Source organism: Leguminivora glycinivorella, chromosome 6 (genome assembly GCF_023078275.1).
Source record: "Leguminivora glycinivorella isolate SPB_JAAS2020 chromosome 6, LegGlyc_1.1, whole genome shotgun sequence".
In the NCBI taxonomy this organism is placed as follows: domain Eukaryota; kingdom Metazoa; phylum Arthropoda; class Insecta; order Lepidoptera; family Tortricidae; genus Leguminivora; species Leguminivora glycinivorella.
The window spans coordinates 6,377,428-6,403,343 of record NC_062976.1 but is presented as its reverse complement, the minus strand read 5'-3'; the positions used below and the strand labels follow the sequence as shown (position 1 = coordinate 6,403,343).

At 35.7% G+C, this 25,916-nt stretch overlaps 1 protein-coding gene across 1 annotated transcript in view; it reads left to right on the top strand.

The window, feature by feature from the left end:
* LOC125226965 (dual specificity tyrosine-phosphorylation-regulated kinase 2) overlaps positions 1-17,511 on the top strand; it is a 93,009-nt gene extending 75,498 nt beyond the window's left edge. Inside the window, exon 11 of the mRNA XM_048131152.1 lies at positions 17,325-17,511. Within this exon, the coding sequence (XP_047987109.1) occupies positions 17,325-17,511 (187 nt within the window). The remainder of the gene's footprint in view (positions 1-17,324) is intronic.
* The last annotated feature ends 8,405 nt before the right edge of the window (positions 17,512-25,916 follow it).

The window sequence follows — 25,916 nt, the reverse complement described above, 5'->3', positions numbered from 1 at the left end:
AACTTTTTTTAGGCTGCCAATGACCTTCAAGAGTAATCAAGAGCCAACATATGATGCCAACATCCATACCCATACACACACTCCTTTTGCTGCATGAGTAACTTTACATAAATACATAGGTATGCTCCTTATTGTTTTAAATTTTATTTTCCATGTTTATAACGGATGGGGTCAATGAAACGCCGTCAATATTAGACTTATATTATATTGACCGGGATATAGACCGTGATTACCTTTTTGATTTTTGTCGAGCTCCCGATATCCGAAGGTAATCACGGTCTATATCCCGGTCAATATAAGTCTAATGAAAATAACCGTGAATCATTCAAAACTCTCGCCGTCAATATGTTAAGATATAAACCTAAATCCGTCCCCGGCTCGTACGTAACTTGTAACTTGTAGTAAACACTGATTCCACAAGTTAATGTTCAATCATGGGCCGGTTGTTGAACAACCACGGAAAATGCCATTGATGGGAGACATCACGTTTGCAATCTTTTTCTAAATTACTTACCATTATTTTATTAATTACAGGCTAATATCTTGTAGTATAGGTATATGTACAGATGTAGTGCGAAAAGGGTTTTCTTCGTATTTTTCCGGAAACGTTCGTATTTGTCATGCTAGTTCAGTCAATGTCAGAACATCTTGTACTGAGACTGACTGAAATAGCATGACACGTTCGTGCGTTTCCGTAACAATACGAAGGCAAATCTTTTCGCAATACATCTGTACAGGTACCTACTATTACTTATATCCATATGTGGTTCTATATGGATGAGCTCTATAGTAGGTTTAGTTTAATATTTTCCATTAAATTTACACTTACTCGTACACACACAATACGCAAACACTTTTACTTACTCGTATTTACTTGCAATTCAAGCAGCTTACTAGACCTAGTAAATTTCTTTGAACTTAGTTATACTACTACGAGTATACTGCGCTGGCTCTGCGACCCGAAGTGGATCTTGGCCTCCAACACTAGACTTCGCCATTCGCTCCTTTCCTGTGCGATCTGATGCCATTCAGTCACTTGAAGGGCACACGGGTCTTTCTGGACCTCGTCGATCCATCGGTACCTGGGCCTTCCAGCCGGCCGTTTCTTAGTTATAATAAACATAATTCTATACTTATAATAAAATCTTAATAGTTAATTATGCGCACGAGAGCGAGAATATAGATTAACGATTAAAATATGAACGCGTGTATAAAATATAAACCAAAAACTATAATTCCCATAACTCACCAGAATGATGTTGACATACGCACATGCGTGACTATTACCATCCACTATTTACCACTCTCAAAAACTATTGTATATCCTAATACTAAGATAATATAAACTAAAGTTGATAAAACAACAAAAAATCTATCGACGAATTAAAATGGTTGCTGCAGTCAACCAACAAAAATGCGATCTGCGTTTTTGAAAACGTTTCAGGCGCAAAGTGAAACTCTGTTCCAAGGTGTTAAAGTAGGTATTGTTTGGCGTGGATGTTGTTTGGTAACAGAGTGGAAGGTCGTGATAGTAAATTTGCCGTGAACGTGGCAATAAAAACAAAACTTTCGCTGGCAGTTCACACCTTTTTGTCGGCTTCGTCACGGTGCGGGACTAAAAACGGTCGGTGCACTGACGAATGACAGTGTTCATGTCTTAAACCCATTGCGACGCGTGTCATGCACAATTCAAGCTAAATATAAATTTGTATGCTAGCCGAAGACTTGACCCCTCGTATGCGGCCTGTCAATTTTGAAGAAAAAATTACCTTGTCATTTAAAACAATAGATTAAAATTCTCACGCATGGATGCCTAAACATAAGAGAAGTTAATGGTGACTACGGAATAGAAAGAAAAACGTTAAAAATTGGACTCGTTAGCTTTAACCAAAGCGAAGTTTTATTTTGTCATTAGCATGATGGTGATACCTACCATCAACCATCGTTTGTCCGCAAAGGTATAATAAAGAATTTCCTTGTCCATTTACCCTATTATGTGAGCCAAACCTTACACATGTAATACCTAGTTATTGAAACTTAACTTAAAATTAGACCTAATAGAGTTCTCTAACATTTCAGAAATCATAAGTATTGTTAGCACAACTTTATAAATACATATTTTGGAAAATTACACATATCGTTATAAATTTATATCAAAAAATTTAAATAAATATTAACGGAATGTGCGTACAATCAGTTATAGTCTGTCGACACGAGAAGGAACCGGACATGTCACGCGCGGCGCGGCACATCTGCTTGAACCGATACAATGATGATCGCTCGGAAACAGATTATTACGTATGGAGGTTTACAAGTGTATTAAGAACGATTCAGGTTTCCCCTTCCACTAACACCAGGCGACCTGTGCCGTAGGGACGGCAACAATGTTTCGTCATTGGTTCTCAAAATATTAATTAAACCGAAGTTGCAATATACCACTTACCAAACGGTTGCATCATTTATGAATTCAAATGTAAGATGAAATAAAGACGTATCCAGCTCTTTGAAACTGAATAATCTAAAAATGTTGCTTACTAGCAGCGAACAAAAAATACCCTCAAATGGGAAAATAAATGTGCCTTGGTTTATTGCAACTGAGTGTTGTAGCCACAGGCGTAGTTAAAAATATAGGCTTCAAATAAGGTATTTCGCTTAATATGCGTTTTATTGTAAGGTAAAACGCTGCTATTAAGCTTTTGTACCGTTATTTTGTGTGTGTGTTGTGTGTGTGTGTGTGTGTGTTGTACTGCCACGCTTTTCCTGTTCAACTCCTACTAGAAATGCATTATTAACTAAGTATGTTAAACCCATCTTACTGCGTTTTACCTTCCTTTTATTACTTCTGAAATATTTATTTGACAAGACGTTGAGCTAATAAAAATGGAATCATAATTGTACCAATTGAATGACCCTCTAGCAGTTGATACTCGATCGTGATTGCCTACTAAGCTGGAAGTTTTGGATTCTTATTTGTTAATAATTTATTTTTGTGATTTCCGGTAGTTTTTGTGTTAAATTAATAAATTTTAATGAATCGTAATTAACTTGTGAAATGTTGCTTTCAATCATTGTCATACTCAACATCATTCTACCTACCGCTGATGTCAATCTTTGTCAAAATCTTCATCCACCTGCTGTGCCAGGTTTGACAGTGACAAGTTTGTTTCCACAGCACCGAACTACAACAACACAGATCATCTGTTTTAACCTTACCACTTTGTGAGAAGGCTCACATTCGTTGATTAGTAAGATACAAGAGTCGTCAAGACGAAATCGTTCGGAATGTGAAAACGCGTAATCGGTCACATCTCGGCGGCACGCACTCCCGCGCATCGTCGTTACATAAAGCGATCGCCGACGTCGATGCGATGCGCAAATATGATGCGCAGACGCGAGAGACTATAAATGGTCATTTTTTGTGGATATTCTGAAAGCATTTCCAATTCTTGTCATTGGGTTTTACTAATATTATTAGGTATCTTACGTAATCTTTTAAGAAGTAGAAAATCTGAATAATTATATGCTCAGAAAAGCAAATAGTTGTCTCCGTATTTTATGTGGATGAGAAAACCCAAGTCCCAACGCAGTCGATAAATTGACAATTTACTTCATTAAAATTTAATTTGAGTTAAAAATGAATCCCAGATTGAATTCAATTTGCTACTGTAGGTCTGTACCTACTTATCTGTGGCTTTTCTTTTTACTCTACTCAATCGTTCTCAATCGTCAGGTAGCACGAAGCCTTATTTATCAGTTGTGGATCCACCAACAATAAATAAATAAATAGGTACATACTGCGACGTTACTCTACGAGTGTACGCGCGCTCTATGCCGGACAGGGTGGCTAGCCGAATGGCACAATCGCTCACGAAACGCTCACGAAACGAAGCGCTAGTAGATATCTATCTCTATCGCGCTTGCATATTGGCGCGACAGAGCCAGCGGCGTATCGCTTTCGTTTGGCGTCGGAGAAATGCCATTCGGCTACGGGGCCAGTCACGTCACCATGAGTTTAACCTTTCACTGCGTTTCAATCATCACCCGCGGTTCACTGCGCCCACTGCGGACTCTTATCCGACTAGACACTTCACATCTTTAATGGTACCTGGTGCCGTAGCCGAATGGCAGTTCTCCGACGCGAAACGAAAACGAAACGCCGCGAAAGGTAGTCTGGTTCTGTCGCGCCAATATGCACGAGCGATGGAGATAGATACGTACGAGCGTTTCGTTTCGTGAGCGTTTCGTGAGCGTTTGTGCCATACGGCTTCGTTTCCTGAGACTTGCGTGCCGTGTGGTGCCAGCATCAGAAAAGCATAGCACCACCCCATCTCATCCCGTGGGTCGTATAAAAAAGGCGACTACGCGAACTGATGGCAGCAAACATGCACACGAGCAAGGCTCGCCCGTATCCTTCGCGGGGTCCTTGCTTACGAGACCCTGTCACTACAAAAAAAACTGAAACCAGCATTGCTAATTTGTCGTTAAAAACTGAGGTGACTTTTATGTTGTATTTTCCACTTGGAAGTTGAACGTTACAAACGCAACAACATCGCGACAATGACACCTACGCATTTCAAGATAATAGGCTACTTGCCTCCTAGTCAAATCAGCTTCTTTTTAAGAACTGTCAAAACGAATTTGAACGACTTGCTAATATGGAATTTATATGAAATCAAATTGAGTGACGTCACGGTCAACTCAGTTACTTTATATTTCTACCTGACTTATTAAATAGAAATTTAAAAATAACTTTGTCTATTTTTTTGTTATAATTATCTGATGCTTTATTTTGTGTATAATAGTTATTTTCCCCTCACTAGCTCGGAAACACGTGTTTTATCCTTTAATACCAGCGGGTAAAAACGCATTTTATCGACTAGTGGGTAAAGTAATTTGACCTTGAATAAAATCAAATTAACACAATTTTAAGACAATTTAAGCACAGGGAGGAAATTGTCCTGTCTGGGACATGCCTTTACAAGAAATTATATTTAAAAAATTAACTAATGACACGTTCGGATTTCAAATATTCTTTGCACTCTTGTGGATAAAATGCGATTTTGCTATCTGTTTTTAAAGAATAAAAAAGTCCTTTCCGAGCTAGTGAGGTGAAAAATATTTTATTTTAACCACAGTCAAGTTCCCTATTTGTGTTGACGTTTAGTAATACATCCCACTTTATCGATTGCCATAAGTACGCTTTGACAGACTGTTCGTGCTCGTACAAAGATACTCTCATCTTTATGGGCAGCGACAAAGTGGTAAGTTTTACTAAACTTCGACACATTTAGAGACTTCGCGCAGTTTCTTCTAGTGCAAGACTGTAGCAGTACGTCCGCAGTTACAATCTGAATGTAACCTTATAGGCTCACGAACTGGGGAAAAAAGTTACACGTTTGTGTAATAAAGACGTTCAGTTTAGGTTGAGGGATAGGGACACAGCTATAGCAGTTACATAGCTCTGTCCCTCTCTCTCAACCTAAACTGAACGGCTTTAGCACGTCATGGTAACCCCCCTGATGAAAAAAGTGACACGTTTGTGTAATAATAGGCTCGAAAAAATGTTGATCGTTGTCGTGTTGTCACGACTGTTACTTATACAAGTAGTCAGTTCGCATTAACATCAAGCAAACGAAACGGTTGATTATCGAGTTCGATAGTCGAATGTGTGTTTGCAGAACTACCGTCTGACTATGTAAATCGTTTTGCATATGGCAACTATTTTGACAGATTTTGACACTTTTCAATGAGAATAGGTTAAGTGTTGCTTTTTTTAATTTAGTTCCATTTCTACTTTTATGGACGTCGGTTCGAGCGCCATCTTAGCGGTCTCGTGTCGTGAATAATTTATTTTTCTTTTGCTCATTATGCTGTTTAAAAAAGTATAATATCGATAGCTTATTATGCAGTAAACTAATATTGTAGTGAGAAGCTGATGAAGAATTAATCTCGTAACGCGTTTAGCCACTTTTTGTCGTCAACGGCCGGTAGTCCACGTGCTCTTGTAAAATTTAGCTAACAATTTACAAGTGCTAACTCACCGTGCACTGTCGTACTTACCGTACCAAAATTAATAACAATTAGCTTATAAATATCACCTTGACACTGGCGAAATAGTCCCAATGGACTGAAGCCATTTAATTTTAAAAAACTTACCAACTGCTTTTTTTGTCATACTGTAAACTGTACTAATTATGTATGTTAAGTACTGCCAAGCAAATGAATTGCGTTCAGGATGATGTTCAGGATAATGTTTAACATATGAAATCATTTTTTTTCCCCAGGTCGAAATGACAAGGTTAAGCCCTGGAAGGCAAATTTTTGGATGTTACTTATATCGCCCTATATTTGGCTATATATTAGCCAAATACAATAGGGACACTTAAAAGTACTTGTAATAAAAACAGAATTCTAGACCTAGTATATCCACAATTTGGAAAAAACCTTCATGGCATACGTAATACAATCTCCAATATTATTCTAGCTTTTACTTGTCCAGTGCTTGGCAATTAACCTTATTTAATTTGTTTTATGTGTACAAGCTAACAGTTACAGAAACGTGCTCAAGGGTTAAGCAGTAAGGAAACGTTTGCATTATGCAATGGTCTGCAACTATGCGATTACCAGATGACTGTACACTTTCACCCTTACCCTTTCCCTGGGCTGTGTTATCATTACTTACAAAGCACCTGGCTTCGCATGTAAAACCAGTTTAACTGTCAAATTATGGTTAGTATTTTCAGCAGTGTCATAGTTTAAAAAACACCAAAATACCTAAAGATCTTTTAGTAGTAGTAGTAAACTCTTTATTGTACAATTAATAACAAAAAACCGGCCAAGAGCGTGTCGGGCCACGCTCAGTGTAGGGTTCCGTAGTTTTCCGTATTTTTCTCAAAAACTACTGAACCTATCAAGTTCAAAATAATTTTCCTAGAAAGTCTTTATAAAGTTCTACATTTGTGATTTTTTTCATATTTTTTAAACATATGGTTCAAAAGTTAGAGGGGGGGGGACGCACTTTTTTTTCCTTTAGGAGCGATTATTTCCGAAAATATTAATATTATCAAAAAACGATCTTAGAAAACCCTTATTCATATTTTAATACCTATCCAACAATGTATCACACGTTGGGGTTAGAATGAAAAAAAATATCAGCCCCCACTTTACATGTAGGGGGGGTACCCTAATAAAACATTTTTTTCCATTTTTTATTTTTTCACTTTGTTGGCGTGATTGATATACATATTGGTACCAAATTTCAGCTTTCTAGTGCTAACGGTTACTGAGATTATCCGCGGACGGACGGACGGACGGACGGACGGACGGACGGACGGACGGACGGACAGACAGACATGGCGAAACTATAAGGATTCCTAGTTGGCTACGGAACCCTAAAAATACCACAGTTTGTTTAGTCATTTAAGCTTGAAGAGGTCACAGCAGATTAATTTACTTTTGACATTTTATAACACCTATTATTGGTCATTCGTAGATATTTAGTTATTTACAGTCAAGTCATGAATGGTTACATTTATACTGATTATACTGTACCCACTTCACCAACGTTCGGTAACCGTGTGCAACATTACGATCCGGTTTCTCTCCATCAGTATCGGCATGTACTTGTACGGTCATTTCGGCCATTACTGCTACGGCGGTGACGGGTTCGATTCCGGTGATAAGCGCTATTGTAAATCGATGTTGGTGAAATAGATCCGGCTATTTGCTTGGAACTCATTATTTAACTAAACTGTCTAGCTCCTATCTTGTCACATATAACGTAGAAATAATGGTTATACCTTAGTGGTTCTGTAAGATGTAAACATTGTTTATCCTTATGGTTTTGGAAATTATCTAAAGACTTAAATTACAAACAAGTATTTTTAACTTTCTAACAAATTATGTAACACAAATCTTAGTTCAATCTCTCGGATCTAGGTCCTATATGGTCCTTGGCAATACAATTAAAATATATCTTAACCAAATGTACCTATTAACACAGAATTGACGACCTGTCTGGCCTAGTCGGCTGACTCTTATTAAGCCGCGGTACTGGGTTCGAATCCTGGTAAGGACATTTAGATATTTGTGTGATGAGCACAGATGTTCCTGAGTCATTGGCGTTTTCTATGTGTATATTAAAAAGATCATTATTATATTATAGATAAGATTATAACTTAGTTGAACATCAAATCTTATGCAACTCTGGAAATCCTTGTGACCGGCGCAAGTTCTAAGTCCTGTTCGCTGGAAGACGGCCTGCCTCTGCCGCATTTGTCTCGGTGTCCACGTGGCACGCGTTCCGGGTTGAAAAGTCTCCGCAGTGCTGCCAACATTCCCCGGGAGGTCCCGTGCCACCTTCCACAGCTTTCCCGAAGGTTCACCATCTTAGAGGTCGGTCCAATTTATCCTTCTAATGGTCAGGGCAACTGCGTCAGCTGCAATTTAGTTAGATTAAATTCATAGAGTCAGTAATTTAGAGCAAGCAAATATTTTTGAGAACTGGTACCTAGGTATTTTAGTAGTATAATTTCTAGTTAAAAATTAAGACAACTTGTGTGAAAACTTACTTTGAACCCTTTTAAGCGACCTAGCTTCCCGCTGAGCTCTGTACATTTCATTGGTGTCGAACAAGAGAATTATAGGTCAGTTTTCACATAGTTAGAGCAGTAAGTAAGTAAATTAAGAACCAATCTAACAACACACTTTGGCAAGAATATTTTCCATATAAATAAATGTTATAAAATATAAACAATCTTAAATTATTTATCTCCACATATACTTCCCCTAGCAAGCTTATTTCGACACCGTTTTAATTATTTTCAGTTTCAGTATTTTTTTCTATTATTATCACTTGTGTCCTTAATTTTGTACAGCCGGAGCTTTAAGTTTATTTACCAATAGGCACCGTGTGATAATTCTAAGTATGTACCTATTTAATTACGTCGCCTAGCACCCACAGTACAAGCTTTGCTTAGTTGGGGGCAGGGTTGATCTGATGTGTAAGTAGTCTTACTGTTAATTCCGTTTGCGAACTAAAAAATGAATGAAATGCTTGAAGTTGTTACATTTCAGATATTTTAGAGAGTAGATAGATAAAATATGTGGGTCAAATGAATGATGTAAAAAATATTTCACGATGGTATCACATACGTACTTTGACAGATATATCACAAGCATCAAGTCATGTCGAGTTTTCGTGATTGTATTCAATTTTATATAACACGAGATGGGATATGTATTTGTATAATATTTACTATGACACCGTGTCATCAAATCCGTACTGCGTGCATACGCAGTTCCCGTTCGTCACAGTGGATCTTTATTTTCAGTAGAAGCAGCGGGGTTTACTTTTTGATTTTCTGCGAGAGATCTTCAGTTACGTGTAGTAAAATTATTTTATTTCTGCCAATCACTATAACAATTGCGCACTAAGTGGATTATTAAACTATGTACCTACTCGTATTTCAATTAATTTATTTATATAGCTTTTCTTAAATGTTTTCACGTTTGCTATGCGAATGCAAATTGACATTTACGATAACTCACATATTTGTCAAATCTAACATTTAATACTTTGCATGATAATCGCGTCTTCGTGAATATGACGATGACGTTCTATAAGGGCGGTGGTGAGTGGATCATTATACCAATCACCCGTCACTTTTCTTACGTAAAGTGCGGGACGATTCTTTGAAAGGGAACGTTTCGCAGGACTGATAACCGGTCGCAAGCTAGCCTACTGTTCTCAACCGCGACTGTACTTACAACTTTCTCTCGCGCTCGAAAGGTCAAGCCGGGACAATATGACATAAGTACGCCTCACTGAGAAACGTATCTATACATACACTATAAAAGGTTATAACTACATATGCGTTTCATTGTCACATACGACTTTCTTCGATCAGTTAGTTGCGGAATTCGTTTATGATGTTGGCATGAATAAACAATTTGCGAATTTCAATTTGTGTTTTTGTATGCGGCGAACTTTCTTTGCAATTAAACCATTTTATGACATAATATGAATTAATAAATGCTAAGCGGTCGCCGCGCCGTCTGTATATGTAAGTCTCGTAATTTTTTTATTACCTATTAATTCATGTGTAATAAAGACTAATAAGGTTCACTATAGAGTATCATAAATTAATTTTTATATTTATGTATCTATATTAGTGTTCGGTCGGTTGTTTATTTCTTGAGTAAAAGTTGTCTTAACGCCCCGTATGTCAGACTTTGTTTCCATGTGTTCCATGTACATTTCATATTGCAATTATTTAGGCTGAAAAGTAGGTAAGATACTAAAGTAAGTATAAAGTATTAGCACACACGTAGGTAGTACGCCAGGTATGTAAGTTGCGATATCTTGGCGTTGGGACATTTAAAACGATCTTTCCGTTTCATTTAAATTTTATATCACAGCCGCCTTCACAATAGTGTGAATCAGGGCGTCTCATCTCAACCTTTCCAATGAACTCAAGTCAACATTAAGTACGGGAGGCTGATTGTGCTTTAATAATGTGATAAAGTTTAAATCTCGTTTTGATACGGCCTCCATAAATGTAATAGCATTCTTCAGCTTATCCTCGAGGCCTAGCGAAGGTTACCTGTTGATTAGTTAATCGAAATCTAAAACCGTCCGATCGCTGGCGTGGTTGATACTTGTCTTAGCGAACAATAATATGAGCAAACTATGCTGACCTGCATAGGCACCGATCCCGTGTGAGAAACAAAAAAAAACCTGCCAAGAGCGTGTCGGGCCACGCTCAGTGTAGGGTTTCGTAGTTTTCCGTATTTTTCTCAAAAACTACTGAACCTTGATAGGTTCAGTCCAAAACAATTTTCCTAGAAAGTCTTTATAAAGTTCTACATTTGTGATTTTTATTATATTTTTAGGGGGTACCCTAATAAAACATTTTTTTCCATTTTTTTATTTTTGCACTTTGTTGGCGTTATTGATATACATATTGGTACCAAATTTCAGCTTTCTAGTGCTAACGGTTACTGAGATTTTGGCGTCATCGTGTTACATTTTTTAGTTAAAATTTTTTCGTTTAGCAAAATTTACATGAAATAATAATTTCGTTTCTGTAGCAATACTAGAGAGCGCTGCTGTAGCTCATCAGTGCTCGTCAAAACAACTAGAAATCTAATGAATTTGTAAAAATATAATCGTGCTTAATATGTACCTATCTGTTGATGTAATGTTAGAATGAAACCGACTTGAGTGATTTTATTAGATAATAAACATACATATATCTGTTTATTTCACGTAATAATTGCGATGAGTTTGGTAAAAAGGGCTTGAACTTAGTTGTGTAACAAATCATGGAAATCAACTGATGCTAGTTCAACTATTCAAATAAATTAGCTAGTTATATATCTGCACAGTGCGTAAGTACAAAGTATATATACTTTATTATCACCCAGTAATCGTAGTCTGAATTATTTAATAACTTTTTGCTTATTTTCTTCTAGGTAGGTACCTGATTTTTTTTATCTTATGTCAAAAAAATTAGCTATAGCCAAGTACATTTTTCCTATGTTGGTGGTAGAGCAAGATAAAGGAGGACAAAATGACTAGGGTAAGATATTGGTAAAAGTTAGCGGAAAAGCAATATAAAGAAATGTATAAAGGCCTTTACTTAAGTATGATATGTATGACTTGCTAATGTCCGCAGATAGTTTTGAGAAGGCGCTAAATGGCGATAATTTTGGAAAGTTTTTAGACTTTCATAGTCCTCACAACGAGTTATTTTAACCATCATAGATAATGTCAACAGAAATTAGCAAAAAGATTTATGTTATTTATTAACAAAAATAGAATTCTTACTTTTTTATTGATCATAGTTGTAGAGAAATTAATTATTTATTGCTATCAAGATCCTATATTGACACTAACCACGCAAACACGCATAAACACTCATTAGTTTATCTATTCTTGGATAAAAACTTCATATTGTCCAGATTGCCCTACCTGAGGCCACTGTACATAAATGCCACTAGGATTTCTAAGGAACAGTGCGGAAAATAAAATCATACATTTTTTAAAATGTTGCAAGAATCTCTGTTGCAATAGAAAATGGTTTAAATTACAGTAAAGTAAGTTAAGACAGTGGGCCCTATGAGGATAAGGTAACGTTCCGTTTACTCAACGAACATTGAAACAGCCAAACATACAATCAGCCTATATCATACCTTCATTACCCGCCATTCACATTCGACTATTAGATCACCAGCACTAACAGTATCTTATTAATGCACATATTATTTACAGTTAATTGTGCGTTTGCCCGTTTTGATGTGGACCGAGGCATATTAATAAGCGGTTATTTTGTAAAATAAAGTGTAAGTAAGCTGTACGGAAAATTAAAGCAATCTTACATGTTTTGCCATAGATAGGTTTTATTCTGGAAATATTTATTTATACCTTAGGTTCTACAACTCAATTTACAAGAAATTACTAAAATTTGACATTTGTATAAACGTAGATGGTGCCTACATACCTATTTGCATTGGATTTTGGCCGATGCCTCCGCCTGATACTTTTATTTAGCTATGGGCGACATGAATTACTTGACATAGTCAATTCTTAAATAACATATTTAGTACATTTATCTGCTTAACACGAATTCGTGTTAAGCAGATAAATTAATATGAACACTTAGATCTGCTAAAGTTCATATAATTATATGCGCTGCGTTGGTTATTTCTTATTCCATTTATGCACTTACTCCATATCGCCGAACACATAAGTCCTGTAACATAAACGAAACCTAAATCTGGCCAGTAATTTGACAGTTATTACTAAATTGAATTAGCACCCAAGTGACTGCGAATTTATCTAAAAGCACACGTTAGTAAGTAATTGGTAGATTAAGGAATAGATAGTCGCGAAGGGCCTGAAGTGACAGTGGTCGCCTTGGACCACATTTGGTGAATGCCCGGTGGGTCTTTCGGATGTGGACAGACGTAGAAACCGATAGACAAGATTCAAGAATGGATATAAATAAGTTTCTTATTTTTCTTATTCTTAAATAAAAATTATACCTACGTGTTCGTTTCTAGCAATGTTTTTGTTACTTTTACTTTCTCATCAGATAGATGGGCAATTGTAAAGTATCTCGTTCAATAGTGTCTGTCACTTTTAGCTACTTTTTTATTTCTCATAATTTAACACACAGTAAAACCATGTTATTTACCCTACATAATTAGCAGTGATCGGGGATTGGATGCCACACGGGGTGAATGACCTCAAACATTATGCTAGTATGGACATGCCGCGGGATTTAAAGCTTTATGTGGTTAGAGAAAGGACAGTTTTTTTAACATGATTTATTTACCTACCTTTATATTATCATCAATTTATTGCTATTAGGTACGGGTCAATATTCTAATAATAAATGCGACATCAAATCATCATTGTCACTACTGCTGAATTTATTTTATTATAGGCCTTACAATAAAATATGTGATTTATAAATTAAAGTGAAAATCACTTTACTATCGATAAATCATTTAGTGCAAAATTTTCACATTTTATTTTCTTAGTAACAAAAAAAAGTTTGACTTTTTTTATACATATTACACGTAAATAATACCTACAGTTCTAATCATTACTAGTTACCTAAGCAACACTTGCGTATTCAATATCGTTTATGTTATAAATATGTTACCTACACGGGGTTTGCTTTTATTTTTCGACCAGTTACTTGTAACCTCATTGTTTATGAGCTACGATAGTTGCTTACCATTAGGCGCTCCGTCTGATCATTTGTCTACTATGGCATTAGAAAAATTATCACGGGCAGGACGGCATATCCATATCACTGTTTCTACTTGACATCCCGCAGTGTGGCATCCAAATCCCCGATCACTGAATTAATTAGTATCTATAATTGGTTCTGTAGATATAATTCAACCAGTCGCGTTCGAAAACCATAAGTGCGTTTTCACATTATCCGATCCGATATCGGATGTCGGAAGGATTTCAATAGAAAAAATCCAAGATGGCGCCTGTAATGTATGGGATATCGGTCCGACATCCGATATCGGATCGGATAATGTGAAAAGACTGTAAGGGTCTACTTATAAACTTAAATATCTAGTATCTATGAGAGTAGTATCTATGCAATCATTATATTGAAGTCTATGATCATAAAACCCACCTGTCACCACGTGCACATTAAACCTTCGCGGTCGACACACGCTCTATCATACACCACATACACCGTACCGTGACAGGATGTGGGGCAAAAACTTATTAGTTTTAGATTTAATACACCTGCCCAGCGTATTGGCAAACGTATGGGTACTACAACTACTACATATAAATCATATCATAAAATTATACTGTTTCTTTGTTATTGTACGTTAAAAGTTTTTAATAAATAATAAAGAGGTTACCCGTTTGTTGACGGGTTAAGAATTTCACCACCCCCTGTTCCGCTATGGGTTTAGAGCCGACTATGGGATATGGGTTCTGGGACTACAGCTTACATATGACATTTAGGTAGGTACATTCATCAATCATCTGATGATAAAATTATAATGGCCCGATTTCTCGAATAGAGTAATACTAATAGACATAGAAAGAGTTCGATTCCTTCAATGCAAAGCACCCGAGAAATAGTCCTTACAATTCTACAAAATTAAAGTCCTACGCGAAACGTCTGCAAAAGTTACGACATTGCGATAACCCTTCTCCAAATTGCGGCGAAGCTCGCATTATTGAGTGGATTCCTTTATATTTGCTTCTGTTGTGGTGCAACAGTTGCAAACTACATACTGCAATTTGGACTGCATAAGCATAAGACAATCAATGTACAGAGCACGCACTGTTTATTTTTATAAATGGTTAGTACGATATATTAAAGGTAATCTGTTAAATTATAATCTATATCAGTTAAAGTAACCCTTGGTGGGCGAGATCGAGTCGCTCTAAGCCAGTTTTTGGACTTCACACACACTTTTTAAATTGTAACTGATTTATGATGGATTTCTGATACAGAAGACACAGAGATCCAAGTTTTTTTTATTTGTATTCGGTCCTTGGCCTTTGTTTCACACGGTGTCAGTTTTGACGTAAAATATGAAAACGTGAATGAGGAGGCACTCAAAGGCTATGACAGATGGCGCGACCCTGTTAGTCTATACGACATGAGAGCGAGAAGATATGTTTTTTCTCTCTCTCACATATGAATGACAGTGACATGCCAAGACACTTGCACAGGCGCCGCCTGGCGGGATAAAATGTCAGTGTGCCTCCTCATTGGTTAAACTAATCAGACAAACTAAGGATCATAGAAAGAAAGAGATCGCACCGCGCGTTAAAATCATTAATTGATAAAAAAGTCCATCAATCATATGACACTTCACTAGCGAGAGAACTTGCTGTTTTTCCATTCAAGCGATGAACTAAAAATATGACTTTTTGTACGAAAGACATTCTTGAGACCATGTGTGTCAATAGGCACTAAGCTGAAGCATTAACCATTTTTAGGGTTCCGTACCAAAAAGGTACAACAGGAACCCTTATGGTGCGACTCTGTCCGTCTGTCTGTCCGTCTGTCACATTGTTAAATATCTCGAGAACTACTTGTGCTATCGATATGAAATTTGGAATAGTTATAAACATTGTGAACCTCTACAAGTTGAAAGATTTTTTTTTTAATTAATTAATATAAATGATAGAAAATGGCCAAAATGAAAGGGGGGCAAACTGAAAATTTCAAGTAACTAGGTCAAGTATGGTATCGTTAGAAAGAACTCAAACTGTACATATCAAAACTATTTTTTATAATTTTTTGGTTGTGGAAAAAAAATGTTTTTTGAAGGAAAATGTAAAAAAAAATACCGTTCCCCCCCTTATCTCCGAAGTTTACCAACATAAATTTATGAAATTTTCACCAAACATGGCTATTATAATGAATATTACAGGAAAAATAAAATCGTACACGTATCTTGAAAACTTTTTTTTTTATTTATAAAAAACCTTTCAGATTTACATTTTCAATTTCAACACCCTTGCGGGTGTTTATTGTACCTGTATTTTTTAACAAAATAACAATGAAATTACCTGCTTTCAAATAGAGGCAAAATGGTTAAAATCGGTTCACGCAATAAACAATTATTCCATAAAAATCATCCTCCATACTAGCTCGCGCGCATTAGTTTACTCAATTTTCCGATAGATGTCGCTGTACGTTGAACGCTCATTTCCTACATCGCGTTTTTCCTGATATAATGAGGTCGGTTCAGGAGCGTCCTTGCGACATGTCGTAAGTCGTAAACTATTGAAGTCGAATAGTCTTGATTTTATTTGGACGTTGTCTAACAATAAAATTGTATATTAAAATATAACTTGTTGAAATTGAGTCTTGAGGGATTTAGTCAAATCTGTAGAGTTCTATGAATAACATTTTAATGATTCAACTATTGAAAGTTTGTACGGAACCCTCGGTGAGCGAGTCCAACTCGCACTTGACCGGTTTTTTTATTATATGGGGCCAAGGTTAGCCTCAATAGGGGAGGGTTACGAAACTATGGCCTTTACTTTGACAGTTGTTTACTTAAACAGCTTAACGTCCATCAATATTTTAATAGTGCTTTTTGGAGTGCTTTTATGATTTATTGTTGAAATGGCTTGTGGAGTATGCTTTATGCCCACGATTGTTTCGAACAAGGAATGGGTTGGTCAATGTTTGGTTTATTGCTTTTTGCAAAGTTGTTATAAACAACTTGAAACCAACTTCTACATAAATAGTTGAAGAATTGTCGAAATTGCTTCAGAAACCTAAGTTCGTATTTTTATTTGGCTACAAATGCTACAATTGCTACGAAAGTTACAAACTGATGGTCGTAGAAAATCATACCTACATATTATATGCACACCAAAAATAGATTAAATCGTTTTTAGGGCGCGATACCATCACCATCACCTATTATAAAACAAACTTAGTGTACCTAAGAAATTACAAATAATATTCCGATTGTTTTTTTTTTTTTGGTAAAATCCATCTTTGTTCGAACATACCTAACTCGTATTGTGTGCAAAGCTGCAAAAGTGTAGGCCACTACACACTTAACACTTTAAGGTCATATCAACTCATATCAATTTCAAAAGCATCAGTAACGAGTTTCCTTCTTCAATATTCTTTTAACACATCCTGATCTTCTACTTCTTCGTGTAAAGAAATCAAATTGATCTAAATTTCTGTTTGTCAATGCTTTATCACTTCAAGCCCTCGAGGGGTAGCTTTTAGGAGATCATTCAGTACTCATCACATCCTGATTACTCCCATTTAACCTATTTCACTTTGTTTCAGATGGGACCCAAAGCGGCGCATTACGCCCAACGAGGCGTCCCGGCACGAGTTCGTGACCGGCTGCCCGCTGGGCTCGACGCCCGCGGGCGTGCTGGCGCTGCCGCGCCTGGCTCCCCCGAGGCCTGCGCGCGCGCTGCTGCACAGCCAGTCGGCCGGCGACGTGGCCGCCATGCTGGGCCGCGCGTGACCCGGCGCCGAGCTCGTCGTCAGCCAGAGCCACACGCAGCTCGACCATGGGGACACGCAGGTGGTCAACCTATAGTTTTGAATTAGTCTTTCCTTTAAGGATGACCGGAGCGTCTAGATATTGTTGCAGCGTGACTACCATTGTAAGGGTCACAGTTTATCATCGTCTGCGAGAGAAAGTTGAACTTTTATTAAACCTCAATTTATTTAAAATATGTTGTATACTACGCAATTTAGGCCTGTATCCAAATTGTGGACTGCTTATATCATCTCTGATACTTATTTTTAGGAACAAGGGACATTGTAACTGTAGACTAAAAATGATTCAATCCATGATTGTCATATTTAACACATTCACTGCCAGTTAGGCGGTGCCGCTTTTGTAAGCGCGTTTCGCTAGAAAACGGAAAACTTTTAGAGTCTCACGGTACGGATCTAAGTTGAAACGATTTTGGTACTACAGACTGTGCAAGGGTTATTTTATGTTGACATTTACTCAACACGTGCACAGTCTGCCTAACAAAACCGTTACTAACGTAGCATGGTCCGACTCAAATATCGGCAATATACATTGCGTTTTACTTTGCGCTAACGATATGTTACCTTGTTCAATTTTTTCTTCAGCAGGTACCCAAATAAATAACATTAGCCCCAAAGAGTCAAAATTCAGATTATTCCAATTCAATTTATTTAGCAAATGTGGTATGAAAAATAAAATAAAATATAAAATATTTTTATTGCCATAAATACCAACACAAATACATGAGAAAATATTACAAACAAAAAAGATAAAATTAAACAATGTAGCAAGAAATAAGAAAAAAAAACCTAAAATTAACATTAACTACATCTTACCGTGGGTCTCAGTCAATCTGTGTAAGAATGTCCTATAATATTTATAATATTATATTATTTTGTTATTATTTATTTATTTACATCTTAAACCATATTTACCTTCACATTTCATCCCAAATACTCTCAATAATCTTTTTGAAATGATCTAGGTTTATGATTTTATAAAAATTTAGTCTTCAAAGCATGTATGACCATACAAAGTAGTCTAATACGCCTAAACCTGGAGGCCTGGGTGGCCACTCATGTTTCGGATAAAAAACTGCCAAATTAGTCTGAAAATACGCTAGAATACCATTTGCCGAATGTGCTGGAGGTGCGTCTTGTTGGGACACATGATACTCATTCCCAAGCATCCTTTTTAACTTTAAGGCATTTTTTCTCCAAAACCTTGGTTTTAAAGAAAAAAACGTTGATTTTAACGCTTTTATCTGTAAGTACTGAAGGTAGTTTACCTCGCTTACATACTGCATCCCACACCTGGGCCGATGGTGAGCTCTGGAACCTAGGCACATTTTTCTAGTTGCCCGGAACGTTATCTATCCTCGGTACCCATAATAGTTTATTTTGGACACGTGGCGTCTGTTTTATCACATACAGATTCTGCTTATAAAAAATAACTCTTCACCTGCGTGCCGAGCAAGTATTTTGTATTTCATGAACTTTGTGCTTGTATTTTATTAAAAGGAATATACTCTTCAGTTTAAATAAGAATTTGATGGCCTGTGATCCCTATATCTTTAGAACTGAGGTAAAATGTGAGTATTCGGACTTATTGGACACGGTGTAATAGTTGTAAAAGATTATCTCAAAACCTTATTAGCAAAGTGTTGCAACAGTTAATTGAGATTGAACTGCACTCAGATGCAAATAAGTATAACGTTTGCGACACTTCCCACGTTAGAGACCAATTAGATAATAACGACTAATACGAATCAAGTAACAACAATCCATGATAGCTACAAGAGAGGCTGATAAGGCCGTGATAACCGGCGCGGTGGAAATATCGGCAATCCATGCTTGCAATTATAAACAATTAAAAGTAGGTAAGGTACAGCGGGGCAAATCTCACATGGGGGACAATTGTAACTAATCCATTTTTTCCATTATTACACTATGATGTTGAGTTCTACATGTATCCACTGTACCATATATAACCGGTGGACACTCTATTTAATAATGCAAACATTGTAAAACATGGAAAAAATGGACCAGTTACATTTGCCCCCCAGTCGAGATTTGCCCTCTGTACCTTAGTGGAATTTTTTGTCAGACCACAGATTAATATTCTGTGAAATTTGCTGTTAGCTATTTGACATACTTGCTCGTAAATATCACAACATTTTAATTCAATCGTATGGCATAAGTAGAACGATAAACAGAAACAGTATTAAAACATTATATTAGCATATTACATTCAAATGTACATGTACATGTTCTTAGTAATCAAATTCAAACCTTTCATGCATCAACTAAAGTGGCGAATTAAAAATCTTTCAAGAATCAACTAATAAAGTTCGTCCTAGTACTTATACGACAAGGTTCAAATTACTTAGAGGTAGAAAAACTTTTGATGATCGGCCTGACGAGGTTAAGATGAAACCGTAAAATACAGAGATGATGTGTGACTAGCAGTCTTTAATATACACTCATCTTTGCAGAGGTTATGTTGAAATCAATTGCATTTTACCTGGAATATGATCAAGTTTTACGTTAAGGGGTTAATTGGGCAATTGCAGATTGGCTTTAAGATATAAATTAGGATAGCAATTATTGGTTTCACAGTTATTTATCTGTGGATTTTTTGTGACGATCGAATCTAGTCAGAAACGAATGTATACTGTCTAACCTATAGTCAACTTGCAATATGAACTTTACTGAAACTAAAAAAACTCTGCGGGAAGTAGGTTGATGCATCGAGCGTCATCATACCTTAATATTTTTAGCTGAGTTTACACCTGCAAGTTATTGCTGCAAGTTTTGAAACAGAGGTACAGATGTAGTTTGAAAAGATTTTCCTTCGTATTGTTACGGAAACGTACGAACGTGTCATGCTATTTCAGTTAGTGTCAATACAAGACGTACTGACATTGTCTGAACTAGCATGACAAATACGAACGTTTCCGGAAAAATACGAAGGAAAACCTTTTCGCACTATATCTGTATACCTATGCAAGAGAGTGATGCAGATATTTGCCACTCACTCTTACCCATAGTCGCATCTGAAAACTTGCAGCAATAACTTGCTGGTGTAAAAAATATCATGTTTCATACAAATTATTCTTGTTTACATTACCTACTAGTTTTAAGGAAGAGCGGTGTTCCTTACCACAGGTATTTGTTTACTTAAAAAGGGGTATCCACAACTAAAATTATGTAAGTAATTCTTAAAATGAATAAAGAATTTTTAGTATTTTAGTTTAGTTTAGTTTTTAGCTTTAAACACACCCAGTGAAAATACACACCTATTATTATAATATCAAAGTCGACGTGTCATTACGCAATCGAAAACTTCAATAACCTTAATTCTTTTACATATTAGGCACAAGACCCAATTTAAACTTTCAATTACACAGATGCGTTACGGTCATCTCTCAAGACGTAACCTCTGACATGCAAATATGTAGGTACGCGCATGCGTAACAAGCGCCTTCTTTTTACAAAATAACCGACCAAAAGGTTGTCGGGCCATAATGAAGGGTTCCGTCATAGAAAATGCCAAACAAGCATATTTAGACTCTTCGCAGCATGTATGTCGTCGTTTTAATAAAGACCGTTTAATAATAACTCACTAACGACTGAACGTACCTTTTATATTCAAAGTAATATTCGAAAAAAGGAATTTTAAAAATCTGCCGGTGTATCATGCTTCCAATTTTATCACTTGTCTACGTGGATAAGACATGTGACATGTGTCACTCTCACACTCACATACTTGCCAAAGCGTGACGGATACTTTATCCACATAGATAAGTGATAAAATTGGAAGCATGATACGCCGCCGGCTGGCCCTGTTCAAATTTAGAGCACATGGGTGACACAATATGTCACATACGGATAGACAGACGGTCATGATGAAACTGTAAGGGTTCCGTTTTTGCCATTTTGGCACGGAACCATATAAAAACACAGATCATCCTAATTACGTAAGAGATGGCGTAATTGAAGTACACACCATAGATGTGTACGGTCAATTGATATTTGTGAAACATAACGTGTAAAGTTGAATGGAGGGTAAACTCTTAATTGAATAATTATTTGCTTTTCATAACCTTCTTGAAATCTTGACATTAATATTTTGGAAATGGAGCAAAACGTTTCCTCTTTCAATGAAATAAAATTGAAGAATATACACATAAGTATTTATTTCAATTTAAAACACTGGTAGAAGAGAAAGTATAAATAAGGTTTTTTAATATGCCAACATTTATTTGTCAATGTTACCTTCTTTAAAAAATATATGAATAAATAAATATTGGGGACACCTTACACAGATCAACTTAGCCCCCAAACTAAGCAAAAGCTTGTACTATGGGTGCCAAGCGACGATATACAGTATACAATTATACATACTTAAATAGACAAAATACATATTTATGTACCTAAAAACATCCATGACTCAGGAACAATAATCTGTGCTCAACACACAAATAAATGCCCTTACCGGGATTCGAACCCAGGACCGCGGCTTAGCAGGCATGGTCACTACCGACGACTAAGCCAGACTGGTCATATGAAGTACAACTTACATCAAAACTACTTTAACGGGTATTTAAAATATTTCTAGTTAGCCAAACAACTGAAAGCTTGTCCAAATATACCGATTAGTTATTGCTTGGATTTTGTTTTATATTTAGCGTCGTCCGAAGATTTTGTGTTGCAACGAATTTAGGTATAAAAATCTCGACTGAAATATAGTACAAGCCGGTATACGTCCCAAATTCCATATCAGGATCGGGTCCTTACGATGTTAGGTCATTTATCGTCATCTGGTTCAAATAGTTCCATCGTAGCTGCTTTTGCAGTACTATTTAGAGCTGAAAATCACAATTTCATAAGGAAATCGGCAACATTGATACTTACCTACAAATGGTGATGATTAATACAATTTTTTTTTGTGAATACAGTGCGACATTATTAAAAGAAGGTAAATGAGGGTGCCACTTTTTTCGTAACTGAGACAGTTTTGAAGAAAAATGCCATGTTTAAGGTATCACAATTGCATGAAATGTTTTAGTTTCTACCTATACTATGTCGCACTTCACAGCAGAATTATTATATTAGAAAAGTGCACTGGAGTCTTTTAGAAAGCGGAATAATTTGGAAAATTCTACAAACCCGCAGGCACTTCATACTTTTATAACATTCTACTGAAACATAATTTGCTTAGTGTTCTGCAGTACTTCTAGTATAGTAAATAGGTACATATTTAAATAGTAAAATCATCCCGCTTTCGAAGATATCTCAATGCACCGTATGCTTAATAATACAATGTCCAATTTGATTTATTTTGCCTAATGAATCACACATTTTTAGTTTACATTATATAGTCCTAAACTTAATGTTATTTTATGTTAAATAAAATGGAATTGGGTCAATGTGTTATTAGGCAAATTAAAGATTCATCTAGTAGGTACCTACAGTTACACTGTAAGGTGAATCGACTGAGTGATGTCTATTTCTTTGTGTTTTCTTCTAATTTAAACTATGTATACATGTATTTTAAATACTCCGGAATATATTTAGTTAGTTTAAAAAATCTGTAAAATTAGATATAATTTCGAAAGGAAAGGTTTTTTAATTTATTGTTTAATCATTGGTTAACCCGATGCTAGGGTAGTCATTTAGTTTTCGTGCCAAATTGATGCTTCCTTAGAATATTTACTTCTAAGATACACCTTTCCTTATATCAATGCCTAGATAATTTAGATATTTAGTCATTTTAGTCATACATTATAATTATAATTTTATGTTGAAAGTGACATTATAAACTGACTGTGAAATATTATTTCAAATAAGTTGATTCAAAGCTAGTCAATTTAGTTTTACTTTGAAAGATCAGTAATTTAAGTGAATAACTCTAATTTACATACTTCCATACTCTTAGTTAGTAATGAATAAGTAGATATAATAAACAAAATCGGGTATCTATGACCTTATTATAGTAAATGTGATGTGTAGGATTTTGTAAAATCAAGTTGTTAGAGAACTTGTAGACGATGTGATAAATGTATAAGATATTATAGATTTACATATAATAATTTTAAATACATTGAGCTTCGATATTCTGTGTTTTCGCTTGACTTTTAAAGTGGCGATTGTTTGAAAAAATGGCCTCGTTTTTTTATTAAAGTATATTTAATGTTACTTATTTATTGTTTGTGTCTCTGGTATTATTTTTCTAAATTTTATAGGTTACAATGGCTTAAAAATGAATTATAAATCATTTAGCATAGTTACTTATCAAACGCAATATGTCGATGAAAAGGCTCGAGAGGGTAACACATTGTGTGTGAAATATTACTAATCATTATTGTTTAATCACTAATGAACCTGTATTATCATTTCTTTAGTAGGTATGTCAACTTCTCAAAGAGAGTAATCAACTTTTTTGCGAATTCTCATCATTATTAAGATTCTATTTCAAGTGCAGATAATATTTATTTGTGTTAGTACATAATTACATAGAATTTATTAAGAAGAATATAATTGCTTATATAATATGTATTTGAGTGTAATCTGTTGTGAGTTTACTATATTATAATTTAGTTATTTTGTAATTGTATTGTGCTAAAGTTCAAATATTAAGACTTATTACGGACCTAAGCTGGACCAAATCTTGGGCCGTTCATTTAAACGTATTTCCAGATTGTCAAGAAGACTCATGTGAGCCGGGGTCTCCCCATCCCCCAACCTATCGACGTGTAATCGGCTTTCGCCGACCAAAAATCGCTCGACATACTAACGAGCGATGGTTGGCTGGAGCCTTCGATAGGTTTGGGGAAACGCTTGCTTAGACACAGTGCCGTTCTCAGGAATTCATTCCCAGAGAATCCATAATATTCCCGAGGAGAGCACGGTACTCATACGCTGCTAAAATAGACGTGAACAGCTCGTAAAAGCAACACATTCGTGGTGTATTCGACCAATCTGGACGTACCATATAGTAGTTTGTACGCGACGCCTCATGTTTTACACTTATTACTTCAAATCATACATTTCGCTTGAGTACATACTTTATTTATGAATTTTATAGCATCAATGCTATGAGGATATGATTCGTTCGGAATCGTATATCGTTTCACAACAATTTTCTTAGGACAGTAGGTAACTTACACCGGAAGATTCGAACGATCAAGTTATTTTCTAATTGCAAAAAAAAGTGTTTTACAGTTAACCTTTTATTTTATTCATTCACACACTTAAGTGAAAGGTATGATTTGTTTATTTAATCGGTAGAATTAATACACATTCCATTTTTCAATTTTTACACCTTGCAAGACCAAAAATTTAATGTAAAAGCTAGCTAGTCTTTTAAATCTACCCCAGGCTTTCTATCTACTTATATATCTAGATGTTATTCATATTTCTTAGATAAATAAGTTTTAGCGAATAATTATCACTTGCATCATATATAAAATTAATAAGCTGCTAAATATCGTCACTACTTTTAAAAAAACTTGTATCTTCGTCTGTCAATGAAAATAAAATTGTAGTAAGTATGTATGGAATGCATATAGACTTACTGCGTTTTAACTTTGAAGAGCAGCGTGAGATACGAGATTTTTTCAAAGTAGTGACGATATATGTATAGTCATTTATATTATTATAATATAAATTGTTTACCTTCAGTCGTAGCAACTTTACCATAATTATGGTAGGTGTACCTATAACCTACCTATGGTATATTGAGTTACAGTAACCACTTAAGATAAAGTTCCCACGTTTGACGGGACAAGTATTTTTATTTTATAATAGTCTTTATTTGAAACTAAGTTCAATATTTTACTTTATTTTATATTAGACAATTCATTGGTGACTACTTTCGCGATTGTTTCTGTTTAATTAAATAGCGATCAAATTGCATAAGTGATTGATTATCTGTTATACATTATTTATGTGGTAAGACAAATACCGTACTTATAATATAAGAAACTTCGATATCAGTAGAACTCTATAGAAGTCTAGGTTAGAATTTGTTACTTATAGAAAGGTCTAGAATGTACATATTCATACCAGTAGATTAGGCCAAGCCAAAACTGTGAATTGACTTTAAGATAGTTCTAGTGTTTGTGATCGGGAGGTAGATTAGTCAGTGGTTGTTAATATTACGTATGTTATAATCATATGTGTTTGTGTGTTTGATTTTCGAGTCATAATATGATGTATTGATTAAAGTTCTTCCAAAGTGATTATTGATTTTTTTTATTAGCTACCTTATCTTACACATAGACGGGGTTGTCACAAGACCAAAAGGCATTTAGGTAAATTCATGTTGACCACCGGCTGTACTGAATAATGACGTGAGTTTTTATTGTTATACTTGTTATAGTA